The sequence below is a fragment of the Pipistrellus kuhlii genome, unplaced genomic scaffold (assembly GCF_014108245.1).
Source record: "Pipistrellus kuhlii isolate mPipKuh1 unplaced genomic scaffold, mPipKuh1.p scaffold_m20_p_11, whole genome shotgun sequence".
Classification (NCBI taxonomy): Eukaryota; Metazoa; Chordata; class Mammalia; order Chiroptera; family Vespertilionidae; genus Pipistrellus; species Pipistrellus kuhlii.
This window is the reverse complement of record NW_023425416.1, coordinates 18,812,559-18,840,222: the sequence shown is the minus strand read 5'-3', so window position 1 is coordinate 18,840,222 and position 27,664 is coordinate 18,812,559. Positions and strand designations below refer to the sequence as shown.

The 27,664-nt window shown below is 53.4% G+C and overlaps 1 protein-coding gene across 3 annotated transcripts; it reads left to right on the top strand.

The window, feature by feature from the left end:
- On the top strand, window positions 1–27,664 carry SSUH2 (ssu-2 homolog). 3 transcript variants are annotated; one of them, XM_045579115.1, is made up of 12 exons: window positions 56–261; window positions 12,186–12,284; window positions 12,618–12,699; window positions 13,875–14,004; window positions 14,672–14,732; window positions 15,726–15,850; window positions 16,801–16,863; window positions 19,090–19,175; window positions 20,627–20,719; window positions 21,243–21,348; window positions 23,584–23,694; window positions 26,307–27,664. In XM_045579115.1, the coding sequence occupies exons 1-12, from the start codon at window positions 177–179 to the stop codon at window positions 26,451–26,453; spliced, it is 1,188 nt and encodes a 395-aa protein (XP_045435071.1). In that variant the 5' UTR covers window positions 56–176; the 3' UTR covers window positions 26,454–27,664. The 3 variants fall into 3 exon arrangements, with proteins under 3 accessions (XP_045435072.1, XP_045435071.1, XP_036288310.1); XM_036432417.2 differs by having other exon boundaries at window positions 13,872–14,004; XM_045579116.1 differs by lacking the exon at window positions 21,243–21,348 and having other exon boundaries at window positions 1–261; window positions 13,872–14,004; window positions 26,307–26,469.

Here is a 27,664-nt window from a genome sequence, read left to right as displayed (position 1 = left end):
GCAAGAGGCTGGCACGTAGAAAGCCTGGTGAGTAGGAGCTCCAGGAACCCCTGTCAGTGCGTCCAGAGCGGCTACTCTGATGGACTCGGTGCTTCCCCTCCACGTTTCCCTCTGTTGTATTCAAATCAGGCAACAATGGGCCGCCCGTCTGGGAGGGGCCGCGGGTAGTCCCTCAGATGCTGGTGGCCAGGCCACTGGAAGGGCAGAAACCTCTTTGGCTGGACATCTGGACCATGGACAGGGATCTGAGTGACGAGGACAGTAAGTATGGCCGGGCGGGCGCGGACGCACACCTCTGTAGTGGGCACCGAGCCCCAGTGCTGCCTCGGGCTCTGGGTCTGCCCTGCGGAGGGCATTCGTCCCTTCTCCCTCCATTCTTCCTTCTTCCTGTGTGCAGAGCCCACTCCCAGCCTGCAGGCTGGTGTCCGAAAGGGCCCCAGGCTATGGAGAAGGATGTAAAATCTAAGAGGACTTTCCTCCCTAATGACTTAATACATCCACGTCTTACAGTCTTACCTTCCTGTCTCTGTCTCTGTCCTCCTCCTCCAGAGCCAAATGTAGTGTGACTGGCGGGAGTCTTATTTCAATCACAGCGGGGCTTAGCTCTTAGATGAGGTTAATTTAAAAGTGTCAGGAAAGGTCTTTACTCATGGACTCCCTCACCTCGGGGAAACAGCCTAGGTGACCCCTTCCTGTCATTACTGGGATAGAAAGACTATTTAAAGAGACGACCAAAAAATAAAAAAAGGATTTTAGGAAAAAATTTGCTATGTTTAAAAAATTTATTGATCCTGAGGAATGCTGTACAGTGTCAGATTGGGAACTCGGAGGCTAGGGTTCAATCCCGACTCTGCCGTGAACTGGCTGTGTGGTCGTGGGCCAGTCATTTAAACTCTCTGAGCCGCAGTTTTCTTGCCCACGAAGGGAGATTGGATGAGGAGCTCTTCATTTGAAGACATGAAGGGGTGGGAAATGATGTGCGAATGTGCTCTTTTTGGAGGTGAGAGTCCACATCTGAATCCCAGCGAGACCTGGGACACTGGTCCTTTTTCACAGTTACTGAACTCGGGGACCTCAGAGGTCCTCGAGGGTCCAGCGCTCTCTGTTGTCTCTTGTTATCTCAAAGCCTAAGCTTCAGAGCAATATAACATAAACCCATGCTATTCCTAGAGCTCATGGAAGTGTTTCATCTTGCAGCGGAAGCTGTACGGAGATATTTTAGCATGTGTTTGAGGAGGACCTAATCTGACATGTTGGAAATTGTGTGTTTTTAGCCTTATTTTAATAAGCTCCTACTGACATTCAAATGCAGTCTTTCCTCGTCAAAACGCTGCTCATTAGCAGTCTTTCCATTTATATGGGGAGTTTCTCTTAGCAGAAATGGGCCAAGTCAGACCTCAATTCAAATGCAAGCTGGGCCCATTTGTGCTGGGAGATTTTGTTTCAGTCACTTAATCGCTATGGTGTCATCTTGCAGATTTAATCAAGGATTAATTGGCTGTACAGTGCCTAAACCATCACTCAGTCTAGAGCAGGCATGAAGTAAATATTGACTCTAGAAAATTATCAGATTTTAGCCTCCAGAGCTTTAAAATTAAACTGTCATTAAGGAGAGATATTATCACCTGTGATGTTTCTGTTTTGGCCTCACCCTTTTAGTAAGCAAGGTGAGGGTAAGGCCAACGTTTTACTTCCCTTAACATTCCAAAATGTATGATGGACTCCATTCTGTCAGAGGGTCGGATTTCTAACCCACTCAAAGCTCAGGGCAGCACTGAAGGCCTACTGCAAGGCATGGGGCTGCCCAGAAAACGCTTTAGAGACTGAGTTGACGCACACTGGAACTAAATAAAATTTTCTCCAGGTTTCAGACTTACTGATTACTGTAGGACTTCCATCATTTAAATGTCCTGTCTCAGGAGAGAGATGGCTGCCCACTTTGTCCAGTTGTCTTGCCCACTCACTGAGTTTTTGAGTCTGTAGTGTGGGCAGCTTCAGCAAGAGAATATCCTCCTCCGATGACACACTTTGGGCCAAAGGTAGCACAGATGGGGACATCTGGGATGTGGCGCCCACGTGGACGCCACTTGGAAGGCTGTTTAGCACCTTTACTATGGGATGCTGAGATGTCTTCCGACAGCATCGCCAGCTGGAGGCAGCATCCCCCTCCCCACCCCCACTGACGGGAGCTCCTTCGGTGGTGGGAAGCTGCCCCTCCTACCCTGTCAAAACTTTTCTTACATTGAGTTAATATCTCTTTCCCTGGAGCTTCTACTCTTTGGTTTTTATTCTGCCCCCAAAGCTCCTCAGAACCTGTCCGTCTTGTGTTTGAAACAAGAACTCTTCAGAGTCCTTTCTTCTCCTATTTCTTCAATGGACTCAGACATAATATGTTTTTAATCATTCTTCTCTTAAAGGGAAATGTCCTCACTCAAATCTCCTCCCTTATTCTAAAAACCCTATCTTTTGTAATGTAACTTTTTTGATTGCAGACTGACTGACACCCCTCCCAGAAATGGGAGGTCAGAGCCTCTTTAAGTATGATGGACTCTTAACGGCAGCCCCTGGTAACCTGAGGGGGACGCTGCCCTGACCAAGGGTGCAGGACCTCAGCGGCACCTCCTCACTCCTGGGCACTGGTCCCTAGGGAGGTGGGGGCAATGATCTGAGGCCACAAAACTGTTGCCATTAGTGACTCAGCACTGAAGAGATGGGACTGGCATCTGGACCTGCCCTGGTCCTCAAAGGTTTGTTCACAGAGTGTCCCTCGCCTTGCTCTGAGTTGGAGATCGGAGATTGGATCTGAAGCTGTCACGATCCCTGGGTGGGAAGGGATGCTGGACTTCTGGGCAGGGGCCCAGCGGCCAAGAGCCGTGGTCACTGACCCTGGGCCTTGGTGTTTCCCACACATCCCTTAGGATGGAGGCACAGCTACCAGGAATGCAGGCCTTCCCTGCCAGGCTGGCCCTGGCCTCTCAGGGCCCCTCCGGTCTTTCCTGAGGGCTGTCTTATCTTTGGAAAGCGATTGTGGGTCTGGAAACTACTAGTGGAAAGATACTATCCCCTTTGGGGAGTAAGAAATTATCCCTTTAATGATGTCATCATAGCTTAGAGCGGAGCCCAAGAACTCTCCCACATTTGTTTGCAGATCTCTCTTACTTACTGCACTGTCTTCTCCTCTCAGCAACCCTCCTCCCTGAGCCCTGGTTTAGGGAAAGGTATCAAGGCCCTAAAAGTGAGTGAAGTGATTTTCCCTCTAAGACTGTACGGCAGGCTAGCTGCTTTCCTGTGCTCATGGATGGGGCAACAAGGATGAATAAAACACTGATCTACCTCCCCTAGTAGGGGAGGCAGACCCCAAGCAGGTATTTTACAAGTAACCTATCTAGATATATAAAAAGCAAGCGGCCCTAATGCCATCACACCTTAACGACCAAACAGCGGTTGGATGGGGCAGCGAGCTATGAGCATCAGAGGGTGATGAGCTTATGAGTGGCGAAGGACTACCAGTGGTGGAGGGCAGGACACAATCTACAAGTGGTGATGGGTGGGCAGCCAGCTGAGCTACTCATGAACAGATTTGTGCACAAGGCCCCTAGTCTATACTCATAAAAGGGTAACATGCTGATTAGATCCAGAGACCTTCTGGATGTTCTTCTGGACAAAGCCATGGTGATGGGGCCAAGGCAGAGGTGGTTAGGGGTGATCAGGCCAGCAGGGGAGGGCAGTTGGGGAAGAGCAAGCCAGCAGGGGAACAGTTGGGGGCAAGCAGGCCAGCAAGGGGGGGGGGGTGCAGTTGGGAGCAATCAGTCTGGCAGGGGCAGGCAGTTAGGGGTGATCAGGCTGGCAGGGGTGACAGTTGGAGTTGATCAGGCTGGATCCCTGTGGGTTGAACCTAAACTGGCAGTCAAACATCCCCCAAGGGGTCCCGGATTGAGAGGGTGCAGGCTGGGCTGAGGGACAACCCGCCCCCCCTCCCGTGCATGAATTTCGTGCACCAGGCCATTAGTATATATATAAAAGGCTAATATGCAAAGTGTCCCCTTGGGAGTTTGATCAGGAGACTGGGAGTTTGATCGTTCACTATGACATGCACTGACTACCAGGGGGCAGCGCAGAACATGGCAGATGACCAGCTGCAGTGGCAGGGAGCTGAGGGAGCGAGGGAAGGAGGAAGTGGGGAGGTGGGGAGGTGAGGAGTCTGATTGGCCCTGATCACTGGCCAGGCCTAGGGACCCTATCTGTGCACAAGTTTCATGCACCGGGCCTCTGGTAATTCTTACAAAGCCATTTGGCACAAGCAATGATAGGGAGTGGATTCTCTTGAAGGCAGGGGAGTTCTGAGATCACAGAGCAGGAGAACTCTACCCAGCCGGCTTTGCAGGAGAGGAGATCTGGGCTGACTCTGGCTGAACCAGGTGATGGAATGTCATGGGCAGAAGCAGCCAGAGTAAGGGCTCTGAGAAATGGCACAGTGTATGTGTGAGGATGTATGCAAGCCTCAGGGCCGTGAAGTGACAGGCCCCCTCTAGAAGAGACAAGCAGCTCTTAGAAAGCCCGGCCCTCACGAGGGCCTCTCTGGGCGTGATGGCACCTTCCACAGAGCATGGGTTTTCCCTCCCGTTTAGTGGAGCTGTGTGGTGGCGTTTGCTGCATTCTTCCCTGGCCCAGAGGGGCCACTAACTCCAGGGAAACTCCTTCCAGGTCTTCTTCCCCATTTCTCTTGATGTCGGTCTCACTCACATTATATTTTTCTCAATGTTCCCCACCCCAAAGCTCCTACACTTCTCTCTCAAGCCTCAAGCAAGCTTGTCTCTCTCACTTCCCATTTCTGTTCTGTTCTGCATTCCTCTCCCCTCCCGCTCCTCAGGGAGCTGTCTTCCCTCCTCTCACCCTGCTCTGGACAGCATGGGAAGAGTTTCTCGTCATCATGTGAGCAGAGGGAACCTTTCTCCCCACACGTAATGCAGGGCCTCATCTGACAGGTTCAGGAGCCTGGACAGCAGCTGCGGGTAGAAGTGAGCCGCTGCAGTGTGTAAGAGAGGGCACGGCCTGGTCAGCTTTCTGGTCTTGCTTTGAAGGCCTTTAATTAGTGTAACCGATTATTTGTGTGTTTGTTCTTTTTTTTTTTTTTTTTTTTTTAAAGAATAGTTTATTGATTTTCAGAGAGGAAGGGAGGGAGAGAGAAAAATATCAATGTGAAAGTGCAACATGGATCGGCTGCTTCCTGCACGCCCCCCACCAGGAATGGAGCCCACAACCCGGGCATGTGCCCTGACCAGGAATCAAACCAGCAACCTCCTGGTACATGGGATGACACCCAACCAACTGAGCCATACTGGCCAGGACTGCTTGTTCTTTTAGACAAAACAGGACTTCTTCCTTTTCTTTATCTTATAATCATCTGAATCTCCTCATCTTTCCCTTTTATTCTAAATTGAGATAAAATACATGTAATATAAATAAAATTTGCCATCTTAACCATTTCTAAGTGTGCAGCTCGGTGGCCTTTAGTGCCTTCACATTGTTATGCAACCATCACCTCCATCGTCTCCAGAATGTTTTCATTTTCCCAGCTGAAACTGTCCCCCTCAAACCAGAACGCCCCGTTCTTGCCACCCACCCCTGGAAAACACCATCCTTCTTTCTGTCTCTGTGAATTTGACCAGTTGGCTCTCTCTTGCAGCATCTTAAGTATAATTTAAATTATGAGACACATATGTCCACCAACGGTATGCGAGAAGCAGGAAAGGGGGGTTCCCTGTCTAAAAGGGGCTCTCAGTCCTGCTGAAGGAGATAAAGTATAAAACAAGCTAAAGCAAGACAGCAGCGGGGAGCCGTGTGAGCAGAGAAGTGAGGTGATGAATCTGGAATCAGGGGCAGAAGATGTGGGCTCCGTTTATCGTTCTGAAATAATAGGCTATCCATGAATTATTCTTTTCTCTGCAAGGAAAATTCCTCTCTGTACAAACAAAAAGCAGCCGGTGGCTGGTGAGCAGAAATGATATCTTGGTAACACTTTGCGAAGTTTTCCCTGCAGCTGCTTGATTCCATTTGCATAGAGCAATAGGGCGTTCAGCTAAGTGGGAAGGGCGTTGGGGCTTGGAGTTAGGACCTGAGTTCTAAGTACTGCTTCTGTCTCTGCTGTGAATCTTGGAGCTCATCGTCCCAAATCCCATCTCTGAGCCTCATCTTGTTCTGTTGCAGATTGAGGAAAACAGTGGTTTTTGCGAAGTGCAAAAGAGATGCCCGCATGCCACCCCCTGGTGGGCCTGAGGCCACAATGCGTGTGTGAGGGTGGGGTGGCCCAGCGGGACAGCTGCCCTGGGACTCAGCCCTCGCACCATGGAGACAGTGAAGGGCCCGGTGGCCCCCTTGAGGGTGCCCTGCACTGGGTGTCACACAATGCCCTGTGACGTCCGCGTTCCTGTTGTGCCCGATGAGATCTGCACAGGAAATGACGCATCCACCCGTAGTTCAGCCTGGAGTCCTTTATTTTTGTCCCATAACATAATGGTGAGACTAAGTTAGCCCTGACGATTGATGACTGCCCTGGGAGGCCATGGTGGCTCCCGTGATGGATGGAGCTCTGGCTTTCCCACCTCTCATTCTTCCCCTCTTCCTGCCCCTTTGTTTGGTTTGCAGCAGGACATAGCAGCCACCCGGCATTTCCCTGTCTCCTCTCCTTGTGAAGGACAGTATTGATGCCCTCGCTGACCCGAGACTTCTGGGTGGGCGGTGGCCACTGCTTTCTTTCTATGTTTGACATTTCCACTGTTCCCTAGCTTAAAGGAACACAAAGAGAGAGGAAGACCTTGCCTTCTCAGGTCCATGGCATTGACTGAGCATTTATTAATGCCAGGCTCAGGGCTGCGTTCGCATTCTCATTAGATGGGCACTAGCGTCCGCTTCGTTTCATAACTGGAGAGTTGAGTTCTGCACGGGTGTGTGGCTGTCACAGGCTCATGGGATCAGAGCCCAGGTTCCTGCCACTGAGCCTCAGGGATTCCGAGTCTGGTCACCCTGGCCTCAGTCCAACCCTGACCTTCATCTTCACTTCGGATAACCGGGCTCACAGGAACTGCAATGGACTCGCATGGGCCCTGGTCCCAGAAAGTTCAAAAATTCCAGCCTTCACCTTCCCCTCAAACCCATCCTCACAGGTGAATGTCTAGGTCAGGGTGGGTGGGCAAAATACGTCTTCAAGGGCCAAATCTGACGCAAGGCCTGTGTTTGCAAAGCTTTCTTGGAACAAAGCCGCTCTTATTCAATTAAGTAGTGTCTGCAGCTGCTTTGAGGCCACAATAACGGAGGTGAGTGATTGAGGAAGATCATTTGGCTCACAAAGTCCACAATACTTACCACCTGCCTGTTTATAGAGAATGTTTGTGGGTCTCTGGGTCCCTGGTGGCTAACATAGCTCAGGATGCTAATAAACGCATTAGAAACAAAACATAGGGAACCAAGGTATAAATAGTTCCATATTGTCACATCAGGATATCAGTACCCAGGGGCAGGCCTCCGTGAGAAGCTTTAGGACGATGGCAGCCTCATTTGAGCCTGAAATGCTGAAACACATGACCAGTGAACAGCCCCGTTCTACTCCTCTCCCCAAATGAGAAAGGTCTTTGTCCTCAAACACAGATGCATCTGTATGTGTAACCCACTTACATCTCCTCTTTTGACTGTAATGTATCTCCTTGCAGAAAACTTACAAAGGAAGCAGAAACAGAAAGATATTTGCAGATAGAGAGGGCCTTTGTAGCTGGGAAACATCTGTAAGCAAATGAAACAGTTGAGAGGCCAGGATGGATGTGGGTGTGGTGCAAAGTGCCACAATCAGATTGTGAGATAGGTTCCCATTATTTATTATATTTAAATATGGTCCATTTACTTCTCATTGGAAGTATTCTAGTGTTATTGAAGATGGTCCCTATGCCAGCCAGTTGAACTCCTGAGAATTTAAGCTTAGGATCTAACTGAGGTGCCTGGATTTTAAAATATACCCAAGTAGATCGCATTTCCCATTCCAATTTTTCTAAAATCCAGAAGAACTGTATGAGTCTCATATGTGTCTGGCTGAGCTTCTGTACCCATTATTGTTGGCCATTGTTTCATAGCTATTTCAGATTCCATTTGCATGGGCATAGACAATAGATTCTGTTAAGTTAGGATGTAGGCATGTTCTCATTGTTGGATTTGTGCATGCGTTTTTATAGTCTGTCCTATCCATGGAGCTAAGGCTTTATTGTCCTTTCCATGCTGCTTCCCACCCTTTTCCTTCTTCTTGAAACAGCATTCCCTCCATATGACCTATTTTAGGTGGAGTCTTTTTCTAACGAATGACGTTCTTCATTAGCTGCAAGTTCAGCTTGTCCCAGGATACCAAGGCCAGCCCCCACTCCTCCAAGTATTCCCCTTTTGTTTCCTTTAGGGGGCCAATGTTATTGGATCCACCGGGAACATTATTGCCATTGGGTAGCTATGGTTTGGGAGCAGTTGGGGTATACTGAATGAACCCCAAAATATTGAGTTTCCTATGCTATAGTTAAGTGGGTAGAGGTAGCTCCAAAATGAGTAGAGTTTGAGTATTCCATAGAGCTTCTAACAAGCGTCCAGGAGTAGTTACAGACATATTTACCTACCAGGTAATCCTCATAATTTTTGTAATGGGGACCTATTGATTTTTTTCTGATTTCACGGACATCCAGCAACAAGAGCATGGCTGGTGAGTCTGAGGACAAGGTATTTTATGACAGACAGGGCAGGTCACTGCAAGCTTTTCCCCATCACATCCAGGTTTTTTTTTTAGCCTTTCATCATCCATTCCTATAGGTATACAATACTGATAGATTAGATCCATATATAATTCTACCAGGGGATTTATCAGGGAGACATTCTTGTAGGTATTTGCCCAAGTTGGGTCCTTTATAATAGATATATCCAGAAAAAAAAATGTACCAATGCTTATATTTATAGGAGAAGACCTGTGTGTGGCCAGCAAAGTGTTAACTTCATTATCATAGCTGATAATCAGAATATCATTGTCTAGTAGGTGGGAAAGATTAGCAGGTACCCAAGTTAAATTTTTCATGTCTAATAAGGGAAAGGGTCTAGGAAGACAGATACTGTTTCCACTATGAAACAATAAGGAGGATAATAACAATATAAAAATCATTTTATGTACATTTAATCAATAGCAATTAGATGATATAAAGAACAAGGTTTGAACAGTGTCAGTTTTTGAGCATTCAGGCCTACTTGACGTCTTGTGTAGCTGTCTGCCTCTGTGGTCGGCTTCTCATCCTTGAAAAGTCTTTGTCAGGGACGATGAAAGGCTTCTGAAATTTGGCTAGTTAATTTTGATTGTACCATTGGTACATTCCACAAGTCCTGAAGACTGGGGGTAATAGGCATAATGAAAATGCTGTGGTATAGGCCAAATGTTACAGATGATTTTATTATTTGTTCAGTGAACTGAGTCCCCTGGTCACTATGTAATTCATGGGGAATTCCCCAATTGGGAATTATATTTTCTAATAACAATTTACCAACTTTTAAGGCTGTTGCTCTCCTGCAAGGGGTATACTGAATGGACCCCAAACATACAAATCATAACAAATATATATTTGTATCCATGAAATGGTGGCATTTGGATAAAATCCAATTATCATATTTCAGATGGACCCAAAGGAAGTGGGAAATGTCCTTGGGATCCCTGGAGTGGTTTTCCTGGGTTATTTTGGATAGAAAACATCTGCTGTACACATTATGAGCTACAGCAGGAGAAGGCTTTCAGTAATATTGTTTACTCCCTGAGATAATCTTTTCAGAACCCCAATGTGTTAGCTCAGGCACATGCTGAAGCGTAGGGAGTTGGGCCCCTATAGGTAAAATAGGTTTCCGATTGGGTCCAAGCCATATCCGTCTTTCTGGGTCAAAGGTTCCCCCTTTTTGTTGCCATGTTCCCTTTTCTTCCTCTGTAACTATCTGTTGATAGGGGGAAAGATAATCTTTTATTGATTTAATAGAAAGCAAAGAACATTCTGAGGCCTGGATAACACGACTGTTCAATGCTGCCTGCTAAGTTGCAGCATCAGTGGAAAGATTTCCTTTTGCTCATGGTGGTAGCTTTAGAATGCCCTGGGGTTTTAATTGTCAATTGTTTTGGTTGCTGAATGCCATCTACAAATTCCGCAATCAGTTTCCTATTAAAAAAAATGCACCTTTATTGTTGAAACTATTCCAGATATTCCCACTCACATAAACCCCCTCCTCTGACTTTCCATTTTTATGGGCTTTCCTGAGGAAGTTAAGAAGCTCACTGCTTCCATAACATTCCAGAGTCCTGAGCTACATCAAATGCATAGCCGCTATCAGTGTAAATATCGGCTACTCGATCTTTGGCCAATTGACAAGCCCAAGTTAGAGGGTTGCTGGGCAGATCTTATTTCAGGTAGATAAGAACTTTCAATTATATCCACTGTGAAAGTTATTGCATATCCAACTTGGAAATGTCCCTGTTCATCCTTCAGATAAGATCTGTGAACCAAAGTAAGTCAGCATTGTCATTAGGAGTTTCTTGTAAATCATTCCTAGGAGCAAAAAGGTGTAAGTAAGCAAAAACACAATTGTAGGTGTTTTCATCCTGTAAAGAGGGTAATAAAGCTGCAGATTTAAGATGATTACAATGAGTTAAAGTCACATTAGGTGCAGAGATCAGGAGCATTTCATAAGAAGCCAGTTAACTGATAGAGAAGTGTTGAGTGTGATGAGAGTTCAGCAAAGATTCAACAGAACAAGGAACATAAATGTTTAAAGGAGAGCCCATTACTGTCTCTTCTGTCTGTTTATAGAACATGGCTGTAACAAATATCACCCTCATTCAAGGAGGGAGCCCTTTTGCTACTCAGTCTAGTTGCTGACTGTAATATCCTATAGGTCTATGATGAGCTCCATGTTTCTGAGTTAGAACTCCTAAGGCATTTCCTTTACTTTCATTTGTGAAAAGGAAGAAGGGACGTTTATAATTTGGATGTCCCAGAGCAGGAGCTTTAGACAGTACTTCCTTTAGAGCATGGGTGGGAACATTTTTTCTGCTAAGGGTCATTTGGATATTTATAACATCACTAGAGGCCCGGTGCATGAAATTCGTGCATGGGAGAGAGGTGTCCCTCAGCCCAGCCTGCACCTTCTCCAATCTGGGACCCCTCGAGGGATGTCCAACTACTCGTTTAAACAGGCAGTCAGACATCCCTCTCACAATCCAGGACTGTTGGCTCCCAACCTCTCGCCTGCCTGCCTTCCTGATTGCCCCTTACCATTTCTGCCTGCCAGCCTGATCACACCCTAACCATTCCCCTGCAGCTTGATTAATGCCTAACTGCTCCCCTGTCAGCCCGTTTGCCCCAACCTGCCTTCCCTTGTAGGCCTGGTCCCCCCTAACTGCCCTTCTCTGCTGGCCTAATCACCCACAACTGCCCTTCCCTGCAGGCTTGATCACCCCCAACTGCCCTCCCCTGCAGGCTTGATCACCCCCAACTGCCCTCCCTTGAAGGCCTTTTTCCTTCCAACTGTCCTTCCCTGCTGGCCATTTTGTGGTGGCCATCTTGTGTCCACATGGGGGCAGCCATCTTTGACCACATGGGGCAGCCATCTTGTGTGTTGGAGTGACAGCCAATTTGCATATTGCTCTTTTATTAGATAGGATAGAGGCCTGGTGCATGGATAGGGACTGGCTGGTTTGCCCTGAATGGTGTCTGGATCAGGGTAGGGGTTCCCTTGGGGCGCGGGGCCAGGAGACATAGACCCATGTTTCAAAGAGAAAGAAAGAGGCCTTAAGGAAGTGTGACCACTGTAACTCAGAATCTGTCTCCAGGGTGGTGGCCTATGACTATGTTTATAAAGCACCTGTCCTGGTGTCACAAAGGGCAGGTGGCCATCAGCCAGGAGCTGCCATTCTCAAGGTTTTTCCATCCTTATTGTTACTGCTGCAGCTACTCACCCCCACGCCTCCCTCTCACCCTGCAGATGTGTTCTGGCTCCTGAGGGTGCCAGAGAGAGCCAGGCTTGGTTAAGGTGAGGCTTTTAGGAATGGGCCTGCCCTCACCTGTTGGCTTCCTGTGAAATCACCGTAGATGCCCCTCCCTCCCTCCCTAAGGCTCGGACCACCCATCTCTCTACAGGTGCGGCCGACCTCAGCTTCGAGGCCGAGAGCCCTCTGGTGCCTCCAGTGGAGCTCCTGGAGAGGCTGCCCAGCTATGACTGCCTTGTTCAAGGAGGCGGTAAGTCTGTGGAGTCTCGGTTCCTACGCCCTCTTCCTGGGGCTTCTGCTGCTTGGGGGGACATCCCTGGAACGGGTTGGTGCTGGGCTAGCTCCCCTTTCCTCTGGGGGCCCAGAAAGGCCCTGTCCCTGTTAGGAGGGAATGAGAAGACATGGGCATAAGCCCTGTGTCCACGAGCATCCCATGACCATGACCCTTTAGGTCAGAATGCTCCTGACCTGGTACCCGTCATTCTTTTCTTCACCTGCTCCCCCTCACATTCACCTGTCTTTCCTGCTTTCACCACAGGTGTCCATTCCTCTGAGCGAACCCTGACTCCCCCCTCTCTTCCAGGACAGCAGATCTTCTTCCCACCCTTGGAGGCCCCGCGGAGACCCCAGCAACAAACATGCTGGTCCTCGTTCCTGCAACACAGGTGAGCTGCAGTTGTGACCTGGTGACCCTTCCAGAGCCAAGTTCACTGGTGGTAAACCTCTCCATCACCCTTACCCCCAGAGGGCCCTCCCCTGCCCCTCCCCCCCGTATCTTACCATGGCACGCTGTTTGGCTACCAAACCAGTGTTGAAAACCATAGTTGTAAACTATGGCCCCGGGGCCAAACCCAGCCCACCACCCACTTTTGTGAATCAAGTTTTATGGGAACACAGCCCTCTCCTCTGTCTCACTGGCTGCGTTCCCACTGCAACGGCAGAGGTGAGCGGCTGAGACACAGACTAGCTGGCCTCCATCTGTCAGAGGCAGAGCCTGAACTATTTCCTCTCTGGCCCTCTGCAGAAAAGCCAGCTGCTCCCCGGAGAGGCCCACGCCCTCCTTGTTTTGCGAGGACTGGGGCGGAGTTCCAAGGTTACAGCCAGCTCTGTGCCCAGAGAGGGGCAGCCTGGAGGGCCTCCCCTCGGCCACCTCTCCTCCCTGTTGGGAGCGGACGGGAGGGCACGGGGCATAAGCCTTCAGCCAGAGCCTGGGGCTGGAGACGCAATGCGCATGAGAGGGGCTGACACTGGGGCTGGGCTGCTGTGGAGACGCGTGTGAAGCTGTGAGTGGGAAGGAAGGAGGAGAGGTTGGGCGGGAGGGCTTCTACAGGAGGGGACCTGGCAGCTGGGCCTCAGTGAAGAGCTTTGCAGCGGGACACACACACACACACACACACACACACGCACACACACACGTGTCCAGAGAGCAGGCCGAGGAGGGTCTGCCTTCCCCTGGCCGCGCTCTGGCCCAGCTCATGGTGAGTCACTGGCTCTGGCCGGTTCCTGGCTGCGGCCCTCCCGTGAAGGGGCTCACAGCTCCTCTGACCGAGGCCAAGCTCCTGAGGGCAGGGACCTCACTAGTCCCACCTCCTTAGCTGTGATGCCTTCTCGGGCTGTCCATTCCCTCATCTCAAAATGGCATAATTCATCTTTAAGTAACTTCTTGTTTTTATTTCTGAGATTCTATCAGCCGACTCCTGAGCTCACACTTCCGTAACTCAGTGTTACTGTCCTTGTCCCACCGGTTCCCACGGACCTTTTTGCTGACTCACCTCCATCGAGGGACTCCTGAGTGCTTTCCCTCCCCGGACCCCCTGCCTCTCTGCTCTGTTCCCAGCAGAGTCCCCATGGTGACGGAGGAGGTGGCGCGTGAAGCCCTCCTCAGCTTCGTGAGCTCCAAATGCTGCTATGGCCGCTCAGCCGCCAGGGACCTGGTCATCCAGCAGATGAAGCAGCAGATGCTGTGCCGGGTAAGGGGCCGGCCTGGGGGGCCATGTGCAGGGTAAGGGGCCAATCTGGGGGGGTGCAGGGTAAGGAGCCAGTCTAGGGGTGTATGTAGGTTAAGGGGCCAGATTGGGTGCAGGGTAAGGGGCTGGCCTGGCGGGGACTGGTTAGAGCAGGGATCTGGGGAGAGAGGCCTCTGCGGAGCTGTGTGGCCTTGGGCAAGTCCACTGACTTCTCTGGGTCTCTGTTTCCTCACGTGAGGAAAAAGGAGCCAGGTGATGTCCTCGATACCTTTCCGCTGTGTGATTCCGAGGACGAGGATCCAGGAGGGTGTTGGCGTCAGGCAGATCACTTCCTCTGGAAGGGGATCCTCTGGGCAGTGGATGGATTCCAGGGGCCTCCATCTGTCAGAGGCAGTTGCTGCTCCAAAACTTGCCTCCTAGAACATTCCTCGTGTAAAGAAACGGGGACCTGAAACCGCCCCATTGTGAGCTGAAATCGGGGAGGTTTCCTGGGCCCGCGGACCTCCCTGCTGCCGTGCCGGGGCGGCTGGAACAGAAGTCTCTGTGGGCAGCCTGCTCTGAGCAGCCCCCGTGGGTGTGCGGGACCCCTGGGCTCCCCGCTTTGCACAGCGCTCAGCGTTCCGAACGGGCCGGGAGTGTGTGGGTGGACATGGTGTCTGTTTCTCTGCAGTATCGACTGGAGACTTTCAGCGAATCCAGGATCAGTGAATGGACATTTCAGCCCTTCACTAGTGAGTTGTCCGCAGTGGGTGTCGTTGGGAGCAGATCTGGCAGGGGCTGGTCTTAGCACTAACCTGAATGAGAAGCTCCGCTCAGGCCTCTGTTTCGCTGTCCCCTGCAAAATGAGAGGGAGGCTTTCATCTTGGAGACTCACTTCCCCATGCTGTTCTCAGAGCCTGCTCGCTGTCCAGAAAGTAGTTAGCAGAAGGCGCTGAGAAGGCCAAGGCTCGTGCTGCCCCGGGGGAGATGGCCCTGGCAGCGTGTGTGCTCAGGCGTCTGCTGCCTGGTCCCCAGGTCCCCGTTCACTGAGCCAGCCCCACTCCAGCCGACCCCGCGAAGGCCCTGGGTTCTGTCTAGGAAGCCCACACCCTACCTTTTCCTCTGCCGGCCACTTTGCTTCATCCCTCACGTCTCAGCTCACAAGTTGCCTCTTTTCTGAAGCCTTTCGGCATTTCTTCGCCCACCTCTCTGGTCCCCAGCAGAGGGAGGCAATCTTCCGGGGTCTCGGAGCCCTTTATGTGATTCTTCGCCAAAGCGCTTACCCTCGGGTTGTAGCTGCGTCTGTCCCCTTGGACAGAAGAGGAAGAAGCCGGTGGAGAGGAGACAATAGGGGGGATAGCTCCTGTGTATTGCGCCCCAGCCTGTGCCGGCCCCGCGCTGGCACGTAGATGCCGTCTGTGTAATTGTCAGGGCCGTCCCCTGTGGTGAGTGGGAAATTATCCCCATTTTAGAGATGAGACCGTAGAAGGTCAGAGCGGTCAGGTGACTTGTCTAGTGTGACACAGCTAGGAAGTAGAAGAATCAGGAGTCAAACCCAAGACTCTTCAACCCCAAAGCTGGGGTGCTTCACTACGGACTCCAGGGGGCCCCTGCCTACCCTTCCCGGCAGCACCAGGGTCTGGCCTACGCCTGGCACCAAGGGAAGGCTCGCGCTATTTGGCGACTAAACGAAAGCTTATCCTGGCTGCCGCTTCCTGTTCTTACAACGACCGCTTCTGTGTCAGACCACGTGGTGGACGGGCCGAGAAGAGGGACCTCCCCCAAGCTCTGGGACATCAAGGTCCAGGTCCCCCCGATGTTCCAGGAGGAAACCAGGAAGTTCCAGGTCCCTCACTCGTCGCTGGTCAAGGTAACACGGTTGTCCTAACGCCCGCTTCTCCCGGGCTGGTTTTCCAGAGGCTGTGGGTTTCCTGGAGCGTTAGCCTTCTGGAAAGGAAACCCCAAACCCGGGCTGTGGGGCTATTTCTTGGCTGTCTACTCACACAGCAAAAGAACGGTCCCAGTGACACAGTCTGTCTCCAGCTTTAAATGCCGAGCATTCACATTCCTAAACCCTCTGAGCCTTTATCCGCCCCCACCCCACCCACCCCCTGTGGCCTGACAGTGGACGGGTGAAGGGGTGAAGGAAACATATAAAGGGAAAACGTGTGGAAGTTAGTAGGGGGACAGGGTTTAACTTCTCTCCTGTTTCACGGGAACGTAATCATGCCCCAAAGCAAGGGTAACCGAGCCTACGACAGGAGCACGGCCGAGACCCCTCCTGTGGTGTCTCAGCTGATCGCCTGTCTGGTCTCCACTGTGGACGGGGACTCAGGCCTGCGATGTGCCCCTGCGTGCGTCTTCCTCGCGCTGTGAGGCGGAGGACACCGGGAGCTCAGTGGGGTGTCCGTTGTTTTGACCAGCGATTCCACTCCAGTAGCTAGCTCGTTGCCGTTCACAGAAATGCCGTCCATTTTTTTTACGGCTCCTGCTCCCAGAGCCCCCTCAGCCCCCTCGGCCACTCAGTGGACAAAGGACAAGGCCTTTGCGACTCCGCCTGGGCGTGAGTTAGGACGCAGGGCTGGGAGAGCAGGTCCCCTTCCCAGCACCCAGGCCGGGCCGGCCGGGCTCTGAGCTCTCCTGGGCTCGGCAGTCACGGCCCTCGGGGATGCTGGTCGGTGGAAAGGCCGTCGTCCCCCTCTGGCCCTGAATGGTGCCCCCTCTGTTTGGGATGGTGACATGGGGGCAGGGGCGGGGGTGGGGGTGGGGAAACGGCAGGTGACTGAGAAACTGGACCCGAGGAAAGCGTTGCTCCCTCAGGAATGCCACAAGTGCCACGGGCGGGGACACTACAAGTGCAGCGGCTGCCACGGGGCCTCCATGGTGAGTCTGTGTGGCTGACGGTAAGTGCAGTGTGGGCGGAGGAGCCCCCTGGGGCAGAGGGTTGGGATGGGGGCCTAACAGTGGGACCCAGGAAGTCATTCCCCTGGCTGGATCTCCGCTTTCCCACCTGTAAAATGGGAAAGGGGGATTGGCTGGTTTCTATTGGCCTTTTTCACTTTGATGGATTATGATTTTAATTTTGCTCTTTTTTTCTCACCCATCTATGAGCATTCATTGAGTAACCTGCTTGGCCCTAGGCCCAGCAAGAGGACTAAGGCCTGGGTCCTTCCCACCAGGGTCCCCTGCCGGGGGGAGGCACAGTGGCCTCCTCTCAGAGTGCAGAGTGATGGGTGCAGAGAAGGTCATGTTTGTAGGGCTTCCAGTTTCCGAGGGCTACTGTGATAGATCACCACAAACGGTGCCTTAGGACAGTGGTCGGCAAACTGTGGCTCACGAGCCACATGCAGCTCTTTGGCCCCTTGAGTGTGGCTCTTCCACAAAATACCACGGCCTGGGGGAGTCTGTTTTGAAGAAGTGGTGTTAGAAGAAGTTTAAGTTTAAAAAATTTGGCTCTCCAAAGAAATTTCAATCGTTGCACTGTTGATATTTGGCTCTGTTGACTAATGAGTTTGCCGACCACTGCCTTAGGACAAAAGGCATTTATTCTCTCACAGTCCTGGGGGCTGAAAGTCCAGCATCAGGATGTCAAGCGGGGGTGGTTCCTTCTGGAGGCTCTGAGGGAGGAGCCACCGCCTGGGCTCTGGGCAGCCGCTGGCACTCCTGGGCATCCTTGGCTTGTGGCTGCATCCCTCCAGTCTCCGCCCCCGCCCTCCATGGCCATCTCCCTGGGTGTCTCTGTGGCCTCCTGGCCTCCTAATAAAGACACTGGGATTGGACTTAGGGCCCACCTAGTCCAGGATGACCTCATTTTAACTACTTAGTCTGCGAAGACGTGTTCCGAATGAGGTCTTTCTGAGGCTCTGTTGGGTGTATTTTGGTGGGGGGAGACGGGACACTATTCCACCCCGGACAGGCCCCTAGGCACACAGCCAGGCTGTGGTGGCATCAGCCTTCCTGCATACGCTTCCAGGGCTACTCATGGTTCCAGGGGTCACACCGAGCTCCTCACGTGTTCTCAGCTCTCCCATTTACACCTAATCCTCTGGGCACATGCTGACCACTGTCACTCTGAGCTGTGTCACCCTCCACCCTCCCTCTGCCTGCCTGCCACTCCACCCCATGGCTGCCCTCCTTCCACCTGCTGTGTGCTCACACCTCTGCCCGCCTGAACTCCATGTGGGGCCATGCCTGCCCAGTCTATTCTGTGCCTTCACTCCTGCTGTTCGCCTCCTCCCAATGTCATTTCTGTGCCTTCCTCCACCCTGCTCCTCTTCATCTCCTCCCCCTCCCCCTCCTCTTCATCTCCTCCCCCTCCCCCTCCTCTACATCTCCTCCTCCTCCCCCTCCTCTTCATCTCCCCCTCCTCCCCCTCCTCTACATCTCCCCTCCTCCCCTCCTCTTCATCTCCTCCTCCTCCCCCTCCTCTACATCTCCTCCTCCTCCCCCTCCTCTACATCTCCTCCTCCTCCCCCTCCTCTACATCTCCTCCTCCTCCCCCTCCTCTACATCTCCTCCTCCTCCCCCTCTACATCTCCTCCTCCTCCCCCTCCTCTACATCTCCTCCTCCTCCCCCTCCTCTACATCTCCTCCTCCTCCCCCTCCTCTACATCTCCTCCTCCTCCCCCTCCTCTACATCTCCTCCTCCTCCCCCTCCTCTACATCTCCTCCTCCTCCCCCTCCTCTCTCAGGCTCCCCTTGGAGTGTCCCTAGCGCCCACGCTGAGCCCCCTTGGGAGTGTTGCCTGAGTCACCTCTGGGGGCTCTCCAAGATGAGACCCCATGTCCAACACCAGGTCCCTTGGCCACCTGCCCCTCTCCCTGCTCCCTCCGCCATGGCTGCTTGGTTAGGGGACAGTCCCAGGAATTACAGGGTCCAATGAGGTGCAGGGAGGCAGCTGCCCCCGGGATGGAGGACGGAGAGCCCCTGAAAGCCTCCGGAGGGGCCCTAAGATCACACCGTCCCACCCTCCCACTGTCCAGGGGGAGGGGTGGAGGCCCAGGGAGGGGAAGGGCTGCTCAGTCACCGGATCAGGATTTGACCGCATGTGGGAGGCTCTCTGCCCCACTTCCCTGTGCGGCGGGGGTACTGAGGCCTGTGTGTTGGCAGGTGAGGTGCCCCTCCTGCAGCGGAGCCAAGCGCAGAGCCAAGCAGCCCGGGCGGTGCCAGCTGTGCGCGGGGTCGGGCAGGCACAGGTAGGAGCAGGTCTCCCTGGTTTTCATTGTCTGCCCTTCTGAAAGGCGACCAGGATCCCTGTCTGCTTGTCACTCCTGGGTCCCAAGGCTCTGTGGGCACATGTCTGTGGAGCGGCTGGCTGTTCCTGAAGGGGCCCTGACATTTCTGACAAGACGGGAACCCCTCAAGCAATGGGTCAAGGCACTGCGGGAAGGAGGGGGAAAGTAAGGAAGGAGACCCGTTCCTGCTCAGGTCGGTGCGGGGAGTGCTCACAGACAAGCAGCCAAAGCTGAGATTCTTGACTCCCTGAGGGCCTGGGCCTGGGCATTCCCTTGCTTTTAACTCACTGCAGGGTGAATGGAGGTGTCCAGGAAGGCTGGTTGATTGACTAAACAACCAACAAAGCTGCATCTCTGTTCACAGGGCTTTGCCTTTAATGTATTTATAAATCTTTTTTTTTTTAAATATATTTTATTGATTTTTTACAATGAGGAAGAGAGAGGGATAGAGAGTTAGAAACATCCATGAGAGAGAATCATCGATCAGCTGCCTCTTCCACACCCCCTACTGAAGCAACCAAGGTACATGCCCTTGACAGGAATCGAACCTGGGACTCTTCAATCCGCAGTCTGATGCTCTATCCACTGAGCCAAATCGGTTTTGGCTATAAATCTTTAAAGGGAAACAGGAAACAGTGAAGAGTGAAATTATTCAAAGTTGTGTTGGTTAAAGACACTTTTAGCTCCTGAAGGCCCTGGCCGTCCTTCTAACCAGCCCGATGGTGACGTTCTAGCTGGCCTTCCCCCTGTGACTGGTAAAGGAGGTTTTCGATGGAGAAAGAAACTCAGGTGTCTTTCATTTACAAGTGAAAGAAATCCAATTCAAACCGGCTTCAGCTAAAACGTAAATGTATAGTCCTCCCGAACAGAAACAAACACCCAGGAATAGATTTCTGGGAAGGCTTTGGGCACAGCTGGATCCAGGTGCTTAAACAGTCTCCCTGGGAATCTGTCTCTACTCCGCACTGTGCTTTCCTTTGTGATGGTGTTAGTCTCAGGCACGCTGTCTCCTGTTGTTGCAGAGAGAGCATCAGCAGCTCCACGCTTAGTAACTGCATTAGGAGAGAATATCCCTTTCCTGAAACTTCCAATAGAAATTCTAGGGTGGGTCTCATGGCATGTCCCTGGGTCACGTGCCCATCTTTGTATCAGCCACTGGGCCAGGGAGATGGACAAAGCTGGTCATAAACGAGGTGGGCAAGCCCGTGAACCCTAGAGACGGGGTGGGAGAAGGGTGGTCTCCGAAGGGAATTGGGGCGCCGCCACCGGAAGAAAGAGGTCTAGACTGCGAGAAGGTGGAAGCAGCCCATGCCCAGCACAGTCCCTCCATGAACAAGGGTTTGGGGTGGGGCCCCCAGCAGCCACCAGGGCCTGGGAGCGTCTGAGCAGCACTGATGCCCTGTCCCTCGCAGGTGCAGCACGTGTTCGGGGCGGGGGAACAAGACCTGTGCCACCTGCAAGGGCGAGAAGAAGCTGCTGCACTTTGTCCAGCTGGTCATCGTGTGGTACGTGGCCGGGTCTCCGTGCGTGGCCCCGTGCATGGCCCTGTGGCCCGAACTGGTTTCTGCAGAGAGACCACGTGGTTGGGGCTTGTGCACACAGTACAGGGACCCACGGGGGGTGGGAGGGGGAGGGGACGCGTGTGGGAAGGGCTAAAGCTACCAGGGAAGGGGAGAGAGATCCCTGGAAGAGATACAGGTGGCAGGCCACTGGCGGCTTTAGAACTGACCGACTTCACGTGCCCACATCACCACTTCCTAGTGCCGCAGCCTCTCCACACCTGGTGTCCCCGCTGGGTCCTAACTCCCCAGGTTGGGAAGGGTCCAGGCCTTAAGGGGTTCCCCCAGGGGGCACTTTGCGAGGCATGCACAAGGGAGGATGGCATGAGCTGCAGGTACCTGCCTGGCTGCCCAGTGCACAGCTGACCGTGCTGGCCCAGGGAGGTCAAGAACCTGCCCCGTCCCTGCAGCCCAGGCCTGCCTGACCCCACCCCCACGTTCTTGCCGCCCCCGTGCGCTTTACCTGCAGGAAGAACAGCCTGTTTGAGTTTGTGTCCGAGCACCGGCTGAACTGCCCCGCACAGCTCCTAGCCAAAGCCAAAGGAGAGAACCTCTTTAAGGACGAAAACACGACGGTAAGGGGGGTGTGCAAGCACCACACCAAGCTGTGCGCCTCTCTGGCTCCTCTCTCTCCTCTGTGGGCGCTGCATTCATTTAGAATGGGGGGGAGGGGGGGTCCATAAGGGGGCACGTCCAGCCCTCGGGCCCTTACGGCCCATGAAATCATGTGGTCTGGCCCTGCCCAGCCATGAGGGGTGAGTTAAACGTTTGCCCAAATATAGCAAGCTAATTTTTAAGATGATAATTCTATATGGCCCACAGGTGATGTTGTAAGTATCCAGTGGCCCTCGGCAGCAAAGAGGTTCCCCACCCCTGCTCTAGAAGGACAGGCCGGGGGGACGAGAGCAGCCTGGTCAGGCCAGAGGCCTCGGGGACCCCCAGGAGGCCAGTCCTCCTTGAACATCACATACCAGACCCTTCTTTCCCTTTTCCCTTCCCCCCTCCTCTTCCTTCCTCCCTCCACAACCTTGGGGACCCCCTTCCTGTGTGAGGCACCATTCTGTCCAACAACATCCTCACCTCGTAGATGTCACAGTCTGGAGTGGGAGAAGATGATAGCATGGACCGCAGTGTCGGAAGGCAGTAAGAGTCACTGAGAAATACGCAGCCAGGGGAGGAGGCCGGAAGTGTAGGGGGGCGGGACAGGGGGTGACAGTGGGGGTGGATCAGGTGGCCGTGGGAGTGAGGGTGCCTGGCAGACGTAACAGTTCGCAGAGGCCTGACAGAGTGGCAGAGCAGGGGCGCTGGAGGGCAGACAGCCAGGTGGAGCGAGGAACTAAGACACGAGCTGTGCCAGCAGCCAGGTCAGGGAGGGTCCTGTGGGCCAGGGGCTGTCCCAGGCCCTTGTCCTGCACTTATAAATAAAGTTTTATTGGAACATAGCCATGCCCATTGGTTTAGGTGTTGTCTGTGGCTGGCTTTGTGCTGCGGGGCAGAGTCACTGGGACAGGGCGATGGCCCGCAGAGCCTGCGTACAGATGCCATGGCCCTTTACGGAAAGGGTTTGCCTGCCCTGCTGTGGCCTCGGCAGAGCTCTGCCTGGTGGGAGGCCTGAGCAGGGTCCTCGTGCTGATTGCTCTGAGGGGTCAGGTGCTCAGCCTCCTTTTATTTCTTCTTTCTTTCTCTCTTCTTTACAGTATTGTGACCTTTCTAGATTGGCTTCTTTCACTTTCCTACACATTTTTAAAAAATTGAGATATCATTGACATTTATCATTAGATTAGCTCTTAGGTGTGCAACACGATGATTGGATTTATGTACATATTGTGAAATGATCGCCACGAGAAGTCTAGTTAACATCCATCACCATACATAGTTATTTGGCATTTTTTTTTTTTCTTGTAACGAGAACTTGTAAGATCTATTCTCTCAGCAGCTTTCATGTGTCCAACACAGTATTACTTACGACAGTTGCCACACTGTTCATCACATCCCTGGGACTTCTTTTATAGCCGCAAGCGTTGTCTCTTGACCTCCTCTTGCCCCCTTCCTCCACCCCTCACCGGCCTCTGGCAGCTGTCAATCTGTTCTCTGTATCTATGAGTCTGGCCGCTTTGCTCATTAGGTTCCACATACAAGTGAAAACATAGGGTATTTGTCTTCCTGTCTGACTTATTTCACTTGGCATGATCCCCTCCAGGTGGGAATGCCAGGTCTCCCTTCTTCCCCTGGCTGAGCAGGATTTCTCAGCCTCCTTCCTCTGCCCCATCGCTGCGCTTCCTCCAGGCCCAGGCAGGCGCCACTCTCCTGGGAACCCGCACTCCCCCCCCCCCGGCCCCCCCAGGCAGCCTCAGGGCCTTGCTGGGGTCCCGTGGCGTCCTTGTGGTGAGGAGTGCTGTGTCCTCGGCCCCCTCTCAGTGGCATTCCCAACAGGCTGTGGGTCATCGAGGGTCTGGAGCACATGTGTCAAACACAAGGCCCGCGGGCCAAATCCGTCCCGCCAGGCCTTGCAATGTGGCCCGCACCGCGCTGTCATCACTGCACTCCGCTGCGTTTCCATCACAATGACAGTTTATGACTGTTCAGTAAACCATTCGGCCCGCGATTTAGGCTGGATTTTAGATTTTGGCCCCTTCTCTGATTGAGTTCGACACCCCTAGTCTGGAGGGTTCAGCCCCCCACCGGCTTGCTGCGTGGCCTCCCTCGGGCCCTTCCCAATTGGGCTCGCTCCGTCCACCTGAAACCCATCGCCCGGGGGCTCCAGGTGCCGGCACTCGGCCAGCAGCGAGGCGGTGCGTGTCTCTCCGCAGGTGTACCCCCTGGCGGACTTCCCGCTGCGGGAGATCTCGCTGGCCTCCCAGCGCGGCATCGCCCAGCACAGCGCCGCCACCCTGGCCTCCAGGGCCCGCGTCCTTCAGCAGGTGAGCGGGCCAGGCGGAGGCCGCGTCTGGGACCAGGAAAGGGAGGTTCCCTCTGCCTGGGGCTCCTTCCTGAGGAGGCAGGGGAGTCTCAGTCTGAGGAACACGAGGTGGACTGGGGGACGAGCTGGGGCCAGCGTGGCCGGGGCAGCGAGCGGGACGGGCCACACATTCCGTGGTGACAGGTTTGATTGTTATGCTGAGAGCGACAGGAAGCTACTGCAGGGTTTCGAGCAGGGAGGTGGCTCAGTGTGATTTTGACCCAAACCTCCCCGATATTCAGAGGGGAAGGGAAATCTCAAATCCAGGGTGGTAGGCAGGGTGGGAATCCAGGGCATTTCCCAAGTCCCAGCCTGTCTTCCCCAAGCCTCCCCGGGGCAGGGGCGGCAGCCAGGCTGGGTTGCCTTGGTGCTGTATCCTTGTGGCCACTAGGTGGCAATGGTGCCGTCCACGTCCCCAGGGCTGGGCTTGCCTTGGTGCTGTATCCTAGTGGCCCATGGATGGCAGTGGTACCCGTCGTGTCCCCAGGAGTGGCTTTAGGCTTCCTGGCAGCTGGCTGGAAGCTGCTGGATGGAGGGTGAGGTTTGGACAGGGAATGCCCAGGGCCAGCTCTGGGAAGGGGATTGTCAGGGGGGCTCAGATCCTGGCTCTTGTGCAGTCTAACCTGGCCATGGCCACCTCCTTCTCCTCTTTGAAGCTGTTTCTCACCTGGGGAAAAAGAAATGCTAAAATGGCCTCATGGAGGTTTGTAAGGATGAGACAACTTTTTTTTTTTCTTTTTTAAAAAATCGTATTAAATTTATTGGAATGATTTGTTAATGAGATTATGTAGGTTTCAAGTGTACAATTCTAAATACACCTGTATACTGATTGCATTGTATGCTCACCACCCAGAGTCTTGTCTCCTTCCATCACCATGTATTTGATCCCCTTTACCCTCCTCAGTCTCCCCCTCCCCACCCCCCCCTGATCATCATCATTGTGTCTGTGAGTTTCTTATTTGTTGATTTTAGTTTTATATCCCACATATGAGTGAAATCATGTGGCTGTTGACTTTATCCACCTGACTTTTTTTTTGCTTATCATAATGTTCTCAAGATTGTGGCAAATGGCAGCATTTCATCTTTCCTTATGGCTGAGTAGTATTTCATTGTGTACGTGTTCCATCTTCTTTATCCATCATCTATCTAAGGACACGCTGGCCATCTCCATGTCTTGGCCACCATGAACAACCTTCTGTACCAAAATGTCCAGGGAGGTCTTTTATTTCCAAAGTTATTAGTTGGAGACCAGTCTCTGGCATGTGGAGAAGTCTCAGTCTCACAGTCTCATTTGGTTGTCTAAGCAACCCTGTGACAGAGAAGTTTTGTTCCCATTTCACAGATGAGGAAACCGAGGCCCAGATAGAGGAAGTGTGGGATCCCATGGAAAGCTTTGTGGAAACGCACACCCTGACTCTGATCCCCCGTCTGCCGCAATGCCATGCCTCCCCTCAATCCCCTAACACCCTCTCCCCCCCCGGGCCCTGAACCACCACCTACAGCAACAGGACTTGGGCTCCTTACTTAAGGAGGGGAAGTAAGAGGGCCATGCCACCTCCCTCCCTCTTGGTTCGAGATCCCAAACCTGAGTCTTGGTCAGGGGCAGAGCCAGTGCAGAAGAACGTAGGGTTTTGACGGAAAGCCTAGCCCACAGCATGTCCCCAGGAATGCTTCCCTTCAGTGACCAGGGGTGACTGTGCTGGGTCAGCCGCATCTGCAGTTGTCATTACAAAACAGCTCATGGAGGCGAGTGCCTCAGAGGGAGGCCAGCGCCCTCACCCAGGGCGGCTGCTTGTCCCATTCAGGACCCCTCCAGTTTGGAAGGTCGTTGAATCACTGATCAGAGAAGGGGCCACGGGAGGAGGGACTTTAGGGCCATGCTGTAGGAGGGAGGGAGTGTCCCAGGCTCTTGGGCGGAGGAGGATGCTGGGAGAGATTTGAGCCTTGAACAGGTCCAGCTATGGTGAGGAGCTGGAGCTTGACCTCACATCTTCCAAACCGGAAATCCCATGAGCCCAAGGGCCTTATTTGTAAAAGGAGGGGAATATTTGAGACTTTTCTCAAAGGAGGGTGGATGCAAAACCATGGTAAGAGAGGGCAGGGGTCTGAGAAAATTGCCTGAATCAGCCTACCAACTTTGGAATTTCTTTGGTGTCAATGTTTATCCTGAAATGCAATTCAAATGGTATAACCACTTCCTAATATGTCCATGGTTGTTGTAATATAAAAGTATTTAAAATGACTTTCTCCTCTACTTTTCTCCCTCCTCCCCACCCACCCCCACCTGACATAAATGCTCTGGGAGAAGTCCCCTTTGGCCGGTGACTCCCCCTTACACCCCATTCCTCCCCCCGGGATGCCTGTGCCTCCACTGCATGGCACCTAGAACCAGAGGGTTCGGCTTGGGCCCGAGCTTAGAGTTTCTGTAGGAATGTCGTGGGAGGCACAGATAGAAAGGCAGATGGCAGCCAAGATGCCAACTCCAGAGCAAACAGTGCAGCCCGCAGGTGGTAGGGAGCAGGAGAGTGGCCTGAGCAGGGCCCTGAGGTTTTCCCCGGCTGGCTGTCTCCTCAGCGCCAGACCATCGAGCTGATCCCGCTCACGGAGGTGAGTTACTGGTACCAGGGGAAGACAAGCGTCTACTACATCTACGGCACCGACCACCGGGTGTACGCGGCCGACTACCCTGAGCGGTTCTGCTGCAGCTGCACCATCCTCTGACTCAGCCCCGCTGCCCCCAGCCCGCCGCTCACACCCACCGGGAGGACGGCCGAGGCCTCGGAGCGCACGCATCATTGGCTGCTTTGGACAGTCGCTCACCGACGCTGGCTTGTCTGTCTGTCCTTCCAGAGAATTCGCCTCACCATCTTCCAAGCACAGGGCATTCCGGAACTCTGCTGGTGGCCTCCATCCTGTGTCTCACCTGCAACAGCTCAACTCCATGCAACCCTTCAGGACACACAGAGCAAAGGCGATGCCTGGCTGCTTGTGGGGTGGCCCCCACTTTCCCTGGGCCAGGCGCTCCTCTGTGCATGGATCGGCTGCCCCTTCACGCACACCAAGGAGGGCGCTCGGGCACGAAGTACCTTCCTATCCTAGATCTTGACTTCCTGTGGGGCAGGAATTCAGGCACGGCCATCCTGGGCAGGGTTTATCTCTGCTGTGTGATGCCTGGGACCCCTCCCGGGAAGACCCGAAGGCTGCGATGGCTCCGGGGCAGGGCCTGAGATCACCTGAAGGCCGGTCACCAGAGATCTGGGGCTGGCGTGGCTGTTGGCTGGGACCTCCACCGGGCTGTCAGCTGGAGCACCTGCAAGCGGCCTCTCCGTGCAGCTTGGGCTTCCTCACAATGTGGCTGCCGTAGGCTCAGTGCCCCTCACAGCCCCAGTTCCCGAAGGGGAAAGCACACCTGCTGTGTTGGATGGACGGAGGGTGTGCATGTGTGTGTGTCAGGGAGGGGAGTCAAGGGCAGGCCGAGGTGCTCCCTTAGATTGGGGGTGACTCTGACTGTGGAGACAGAGCCTGGTGGTGGCGGGGGAGACAGGGAGAGTTCCTCCAGGCTTCCCACTCCTCTTCTGTGGAAGCTCAGAAGCTCTGTGTGCTCCGCCTGGAGGCTCCGGCTCTGGTCGGCTGACAAGGGAAGCCAGCCCCCCTCCCTTGGTGTCCCCACCCACCTTCCTGGTCTCAGAGGGGGTGCTTCTGCCCCGGGCCCTGCACAATGGAGGGGACGGGTGGTGGAGTCCGGGAAAGCTGATGCCCCCATGCCTGGGGCATCCCACGATGAAGCTCCTCCCCACGTCTCACAGGATTGTGGAAATCCCACGACATTCATGCCGAACTGAGTCAGACAGACTCTCATCAGTTACCCCTGAGCACAGGCCGGTGTTTACATAGAGCCAACTCCTCTGATTTCCCAGACTCCTTTGAAATGG

Bases quoted from the DNA above. Each gene is read 5' to 3' on its own strand.
- SSUH2 (XM_036432417.2), top strand. From the start codon at position 177: ATGCTGGTGGCCAGGCCACTGGAAGGGCAGAAACCTCTTTGGCTGGAC. The intron at 19,176-20,626 runs GTAGGAGCAGGT...TGTCCCTCGCAG, and splicing joins GCGGGGTCGGGCAGGCACAG to GTGCAGCACGTGTTCGGGGC. The intron at 23,695-26,306 runs GTGAGCGGGCCA...CTGTCTCCTCAG, and splicing joins GGGCCCGCGTCCTTCAGCAG to CGCCAGACCATCGAGCTGAT.